This window comes from Lepisosteus platostomus, chromosome 5 (assembly GCF_059453375.1).
Source record: "Lepisosteus platostomus isolate fLepPlt1 chromosome 5, fLepPlt1.hap1, whole genome shotgun sequence".
Classification (NCBI taxonomy): Eukaryota; Metazoa; Chordata; class Actinopteri; order Semionotiformes; family Lepisosteidae; genus Lepisosteus; species Lepisosteus platostomus.
In genome coordinates, this window is record NC_142615.1 from 57,432,902 (window position 1) to 57,440,526 (window position 7,625).

General features: G+C 43.7%; 1 protein-coding gene across 1 annotated transcript; it reads right to left on the bottom strand.

Annotated features, from left to right (window-relative positions):
• Positions 1-6,715: 6,715 nt before the first annotated feature.
• LOC148670004 (zona pellucida sperm-binding protein 3-like) lies at positions 6,716-7,284 on the bottom strand. The gene is made up of 3 exons (XM_088632673.1): positions 7,160-7,284; positions 6,971-7,088; positions 6,716-6,774 (listed from the first exon to the last, which is right to left on the bottom strand). The coding sequence occupies exons 1-3, from the start codon at positions 7,282-7,284 to the stop codon at positions 6,724-6,726; spliced, it is 294 nt and encodes a 97-aa protein (XP_088488799.1). The 3' UTR covers positions 6,716-6,723.
• Between the last annotated feature and the right edge of the window lie 341 nt (positions 7,285-7,625).

The following is a 7,625-nucleotide window of genomic DNA, read 5'->3' on the forward strand; positions in this document are numbered from 1 at the left end:
GTCACGTAGCTTAAAATCCCAGTCATGGTTTTTTTCCTATCTTGTGGTACATAACGTACCATTTCGGACTATCACAAAGGGCTTGATTTCGTTAAATGCATGTATTAATTTCCTTTCTGGAAAACTTGTATTTCAAGAAATTCACACAGCTTGCGAGAAATGAAATTCAATTCTTGATCATCAGTGCAGAAGAAATATTGCCATCTGGCAAAAAAATATATTTTTTTAACCGGAAAGTTGTGAGGTGAGACAGGGACCCACCATTCCGTCTGTGTGGCTCGTTTGATTGTTAACTGAAAGGTTGGTGGTTCGAGTCCACCCAGGGACGGGTTTCTTTTGCGATGTAAACATTGTCTTCGCAAAGGTCGATTGGATTTCTAAGCGAAACCTTAACCATTTTAATATTTGCAGGAAATGCGAGTGCTTAACACGTGTCTGAATCACCGGGAAATGTCCGATTGCTGTATGCCCAACATCGCAACTCCCCAGGAAACCAAATTCACCCAAGAAAAAGTCGAGTCGTCATTTATACCCCCGTTGCATCCTCTGCTGAAATATTTTAAAAATACAATGCAGATTTGTTTAAGAACTTGCAAGCTTTGTTACATTAGCACCGTGCATTTGGACTTCGATATTTTGACACATTTACCTTAATTTTAAACATAAATACTGTACAATCTATTGTTATTTTGTTGTACTATTAAAATATGTTAGCTGAGGATGCAAAGGGGTGAAAGGGGAAGGTCAGAGGTGCAGTAACACCAAGGTTAGGATTGGTGGAGGTGATAAGGATGTTGATGGTTTTTCTCTGTAGAGAATTTTGAGTTTTTTATCCTTCTCTGAAGTGAGAAACTGGAAGAGTTGGGAGTTGAGGGATCTGATGAGGTTAGTTATGAAAGGAAGTTGATGTGGAGCTGTTAGCCGTAAAAACTCCTTAATGTCTTTGATGTTGTCATCAGCGATAAACTGCATTCAGCAAAGATAAAAAGAAAATTATCTTTGCTTACTGCCCTGTCTTTCTCACACCTGAAGAAGGCTCCACAGCCGAAACATTGTGATTCTTTTCTTCTCTTTTCAGCAGGAATAGTCCTTTACTTGTTCCTTTGCAGCCACGCATGCTGACGCAGCTACCCACCCGATAGCTAACATTCCTATAATCACAACTATGAATGTCCACTTTGGGTATTTTTTCCATGCTTATTTATTATTATTATTATTTATTCTGTCATTGAAGCATATTTTATGTCATACTGAAGTGTCCTTATCACTGAAAAAATATTTTTTTAATTTAGAAAGTAAGAAAATGATAAATCACTAGGAATTGCATTTAGCCTGTTCTGATCTAGATTTTCTATATACTTTAACATGCCATGTTCACAATGTCACAACTCATAAATGAAACAGTGAAGTGTTGTAATTACAAATGTACATAGTGTCGGGACATTGAGATGTTTTGGTAATGAGGAAGGAGGGACATGCAATGTTCACAGGGTCAAATTTATAAAACGCTACAGTAAAATTTCTTGTATTTCGGGATTATGAGAGCCTGTTACATTGTGTCTCACACCTCAGTGTCAGAATTTTGAGACATTTTTATAACCAGAGGTAGGTTCATAGCAATAAGCAGAAAGTGCGATCATCCTTTGCTCATCTTCGGTTAACCATATATTCTCATATGCCATGTTCTGAATGTCCCATTTAAAACTGCTATATTAAAATTAAGACTTTTTTATGATCAGAAGGCAAGGTTGTGGTAAATATGCATAAAGTGCAAGTGAACTTATGTTTTGCCTTTGTCTTGTTATTGTGAGTTTTGAAAATTGGTTTTCGATTTTCTGAAATGCGTTTCACACAAAAATGCAATTTGGATAGTCACTACTTATATATTCCCCTTAACTGAGGATATGTACAGTAATCCATCCCGATTAGTACTTTTAAAAATTACTGTAGAGAGAGCCATCAGAAAGGGAATGAAAACTTGCATTAAACAAAATCAAGCTGCATGTAATCATCCATAGTGATACATTTTGTAAGACAAGACAGGAAGAAAGACACTGGTGGGATTTGAACGCAGAATCTCCTGTTTAATAGGAAAACACTTTAACCAAATCAGCCAAGATGCTGTCAGAGTATTAACATCATGTCTGCGTCAGTGATTACAGCTGACTATCGCTGGAGGACAGTTCACTGTGAACAAGTCAGCCTGCATAATGAGGGGGAAGAGACTGACCTCTGTGATGCACTATAGAGTTACATTAACCTTCTATCCAACTGTTCTATGCTGCATTCTATCCTAGTGGTAAATATTGGTTTCCGTGCGTGTAATATTCCTTTTTTTGTCAAATTTTATCAAGCACAAATTTTGCTGTTGAAAATAAGCCTTGTGGTTTTCAATGTTGTGATCCTTTTACCCCAGTGTCACCAAAATTGATACATTGTGCTTTGGCAATTCTTCAGGCTATATTGTTTAGAGGAGCTCAGTTGAATTAGTTTATATAAAGTATTTCTTTTCCCTTTAATCCTTTAAAACATATTACATTTTCAAAACATTGTATCTTTCTTCCTACTATTTGTAGCGGCAATGCTTATTAATAAGACAGAATTAAGTGTTGCTGTGCTTTCCCAAATGAGGCCCCATCTCTCTCTTCAAGCTATTCAGGCAGGCTGATTTAAAGATGTTTTCTTTTGATAGGGGACAGCTCCCAAATGGGGATGCATTTAGCTAAGCCTAGCTATCATGATCAGTGGGCATCCATTGGCGCCTATCTGTCTAGGGAGTGCCAGATGGACATCTGGACTGCATTCCTAAGTGTCAGGAGTAAGTGACTCATATCTCACCTTGATCAACCAATCAGGGACTGGTAGGGCCGAGTAACCCACGTGGGTCTCTGATGCCCATGAAACTTTCATCCAATGAACGAGCTGAAGTTCCTCCAGGTAAAAACAGGCAACACAGAGCTCCAAGACTATTCTAAAGGGAATTCAAAGGAGAATTCCAGGAGTGTGAGACAATTCCAGGGCGGGACGGCCCAGGAGCAGAAAGGCTGCCAAGGGCAGGACATTCTCGCAGCGCGCCTCCTGACCATCCTGAGACTCAGCCCGGACAACCACGGAACGGCCAGTGTGTCCGAGTGCCAGAACTTTCCTTTGTTCTAAGAGTCTAGAGCGGAGGTTGCCAGAGAGTAACCAGAGGATCCACCTGAGCAGGCCTCGCGAACAGGTCGGAACTGTGGACAGCTGAATCACTATTCAGAACTAGCTCTTCATCAGGAACGAACCGGTCCTCTTCCTGACTTGCTGGGACCCACAGTCATCTTTTCTCCTGTGTGCAAACTTTGCTAGTTAAAGCCAACACTAACTAGCTGGTCAGTGAGCATCAGCAGTGCACCGTCACAAGCCGCACAGCACAGCCTGGCACCGAGCCAGAGAGCGCGGATTGGACAGCAACAGCCTGCAACTGTTTCTTTGTGCCCGCAGGAGATCTGAATCCCCAGAGATTGGATGAGTATTCAACTTCAATGCATTACAGCTCGAGAATTCAATTGTTATCCCAAACAGTTGATATCAATTTAATTCCTAAGAGTTATGTACTTTTTTTGAGTATCTAATGTAGAAGTTGTAACCAAGTTCAATTACGAAATGGTCTAAATGAATGATATACTGAACGTATGTCCTCTTGATATATGTAACTCTTGGTAACTGACTGAATATATACCCTTTGTATTCTGATAACCCTCTCGATAAGATCTGTTAGGTTTATATGCATATTCCATATATTAAGAAATGTATCCTCGTGTATTAGTACCTGTGTGTGTGCATTGTTTGAGTTATATCGCATGGTTAGATTCTAAAGCCATTAAAAGAATCATTTTGTGATTTACTGCTACAATTAATAATTGTCCCAGTAAATGCCCAAACCCTACAGAACTGGTGCCTTCAGAGAGCACACTACATAGTGATGACATCTTTCTGTATGATCAGGACAGGAGCTGCAGGTCCACTGTGTTGTGGCTGCAGTACAATTTTAGCTTATTATTATAATACTTTTTAACAGCGACAGAATCTTAAGATCACAAGGTGTTTACGATATTATTTCAGTATTAAGCTGTTACTACATTCGGAACTGTCCCATAGGATTCAGTGTTCCATTAGTTTGGCACTAAACTGCTTAGTCTATTGCAGGAATTGTACTTAGTCCTGTCCTGTAGTGTCATCTAGAGAGCAGCAGCTGTTTCCTTGGGCTCATTGCAATTGGGAACATTGTGATTATTGAGCAGGGGACTAAAGTCAGCAGACGAGCGCGTTGCAAATCGGTAGTAATCTGGCGTACAGAGCTGCATGCTAATCTCTGGATCATCTCCAGTTAATGCGATGCTGTTCTTACCTTGCAATTGACCCAATCTGACTACTGGCACCAACCCTGTTATTACAAAGAAACTTCTTGTGTACCTACCGTGATAAGTTTGGTGGAGAGGTTTGGCAGCCCATATTCAGTCAAAGATGTGTGTGCAGATCACTGTGATATATAGGCATCAACAAACTGACAAATACAATATTAAATGTTTAACTGATAAAGCCCAAATGAACCAAACCTGTATAAATTAGTGGTGGAAAGGAGTCTTTATATATAGCAAAAGGTCTCTGATCCTTTGGTAAGAACGATGGGTATATAACCCATTGTCCTCAATATTAGAAATGAATCCTTGAGCATTGCCGTTGTACCAACGATCCTCAAAAGTGCTGCCATTACCACTGTTCCATAAAATCCTAACATTACCTGTCTTGCATAAATTGTAGAACATGCCATCACATTTCAGTTGCTTCTCAGTAGCAGTTTGATCTATTATCACCCTACTCCCCACATCATAACCTTCGCTCTTCTAATTCTAGTCTCCTAACTGTCCCCCAAGTCTGTCTACACTGTATGGGTGACAGGGCCTTCTGCTGTTATGCCCCCAAGCTCTGGAACTCTCTCCCCAAGGATACCAGAGTCACCTTCCCTAAACTCCTTCAAATTCAGACTCAATACCCTCTTCTGTAGAAGAGCCTTTACTGAACTGGTTCTATTCTTTACTCCTCTGCTTCTACTTTTCTCCTCAATCTATTGGAATTGTTTTATCCTGTGTATTCTAATTGTAATTTTGTCAAGTGCTTTGAGAAGCCACCTTCGGAACCATTATATAAAATAGTTTATTCTAAATCCTTGAAACTTTAATAGGGCACTGCAGTAGGGCTAAAAATTGACAGCCTTAGTGGGCCATCATGATTTGTGCAAATTATAGGTAGTCACAAAGGAAGACTAGGATTCACTTGAAATCCATGACACGGGACACTGAAACAGTGGAGAGGCTTTGTGTAGTAAGCGTTCAGTCTCAATCTACACAGTCTGTGCTGCTGGTAGAGGTAGTTGTGAACACCTGTCTTCCGGATCAAGTACTGGGATCTCCAGTCTCAATCCTAATACTTCTCATGACTGTCCACTACCACTGCTGTGAAACCAACACCCATAACATAAGAACTCCGAGATTCTAACTGTACCATTATTCACTGATGTTTGCACACCAGTATTGTTCCTCTGGTGAGGAAGGAAGGCCTACTTTACACCAAGCCCCTGTTGACAATTCCTTCCTTGTGTTTATTTTAGTCAGTTTGTGCAGCCCAGAATAGGACATCAGATCTCACTCTTACTGGGCACTACAGTAGCAACTCACTCCATAACCACTACCCCTCTCGGAAACAGGAGGATTTCCAGTATATTGAACACCTCTGTCTCTCCCACAGTAAAAAAAAAAGTCACAATGACCTGCCCAAGGAATAGTGCGGCCATCTTCCCCCAGTACAATGCTTTATAACTCCAGCCATTTTCAGTCCTCATTGGCAGCAATACAGGAAGCATTCTTGAATGGGGAACCCCCACAAATACAGTACTTTAATTTATTAATGGGTCTCACTTCCCTTGAATTCCTCCACCCCATTCAAACCTGTAAACCATAAAGAAACAAGGGCAGGCAGAAGGGTCTTTCACAGCTTTATTGAAATGTTGCCATTACAAGGCGACTGGAGGCAGGAGAGTCACAAGGGCCAGGCTGGAGCCTTCATTCAGGCACCTGGGGAGGAAGAAGGAGAACAATCCAGCTGAACTGCAGGACACCCACCCCTACAGGAGCTCCTCCCGCCAGACCCTACCTGTCCACTGGCCAACATCTCCAAAGTCCTCTGCTCCCTCCACATCCTCACTGGTGCTCTCAGCATCTTCACTGGAGATCCCTCCTCATCCTCAGTCCAGTCAGCTCCCACATCCAGAGGAGCTTCTACTGGTGCCACAGCCACCCGACTGCTGGTCACCAGGCTCCTGGTACCTGTGGACAAGTAACTCAGGATTGAGGGATCTGCTATACCCAGAGACCCACAGTCTACTCATCTAAACAGTCCCTTTGTCCAGCATGGGATCATTCCTCAGTTATCCAAGCATGGTTGTCTCCTGGGCAGAGATGCATCCACAAGGGATAGAGAACCAGACCCACCTTCATTCCGACTGCCAGCACACCTGGACTCACAGCAGGCACAGACCTCATGGTCACCATGCAGCTCCTCCCACCTGGAGGAGAGGAGGACAGGTGAGGCCTCCACCTGGCATGTCCCAGAGCACCCTCAGCAGGCTCCTTGCAGAAGTACCTCTTCGCCTCCCTGTTGTAGGTGCAGGACTTAGTCCCTGGTGTTGCTTTAGCAGGAGCCACAGCCATGACAGTGCATGTACAGCTCAGTCACTTCATGCTGCAAGAGGGAAGGTCACAGCATTAAGGGATCAAGGCCAATAGAGGGACAGAAGGACCTTCTGCCATCAGTGAAGGCAAGCTGGCAGCTCTAGGCACTACAGCTGCCACAGTCTGGTTCACATCTAGATCATGGATGGAAAAACAGACAATAGATCAGTAGAGCAAGAAGGCTGAGCAGCCTTTGAGAGCAGTACCTTCCTGGACAGCTTCTTCTGGAAGAGGAAGGCATCAATTGTGAAGCGGAGCACATCCTTCCGCTTGGAGGGGACAAACCTGGACAGGCAGCCATCTGCCTTGCTGTCCACCATGCACCTGGGGACAAGGATAAACCCCTGCAGGCTCTCGGGGCTCCTGCCCACCTCTCCTTCCAGAAGGGGCCATACCCCAAGTTATCGATCACAGGGAAACGGGGCTGCGAGTGCTGGTCCGGTTTCTCGGTTACGCAACACGAGTGGATGTACAGCCTCTGCTCCGCTGTGGCAAAGTAGGCAGTGGCCTGGAAGTACATGGGCTGACCCAGGAAGTACTCATCCTTAGGAGAGAGCCAGACACAGTGGGCTGGAGAGAGAGAGAGGCAGCATTACACCTGCACACAGCACCCCCTGCTGGCAGGAGGAGCTATCGCTCAAGGAGCTTACAGTTGGTGGTGAGCAGGACAAAGCTGTGCTTGTTTTTCAGGTCCTTGAAGGTCCTTCTCCTGGCCCACGTGGGGACATAGCCAACCTTGTAGGAGTAGTGGAACCTGCAGGACAGAGGAGATGAGGGGCTTCTGGACACTTTCCCAGTGGCTTCTCAGCAGCAGAGCCCTGCCTACCTGTTGTAGGAGCACTTGACCGGCACAGAGAAGGG

Excerpts from the sequence above, each read along its gene's own strand:
- LOC148670004 (XM_088632673.1), bottom strand. The coding sequence starts at position 7,284 with ATGTACTTCCAGGCCACTGCCTACTTTGCCACAGCGGAGCAGAGGCTG. Across the intron at positions 7,089-7,159 it reads CCTGTGATCGATAACTTGGG|GTGCATGGTGGACAGCAAGG; the intron begins GTATGGCCCCTT and ends CCTTGTCCCCAG. Across the intron at positions 6,775-6,970 it reads AGAAGAAGCTGTCCAGGAAG|CATGAAGTGACTGAGCTGTA; the intron begins GTACTGCTCTCA and ends TCCCTCTTGCAG.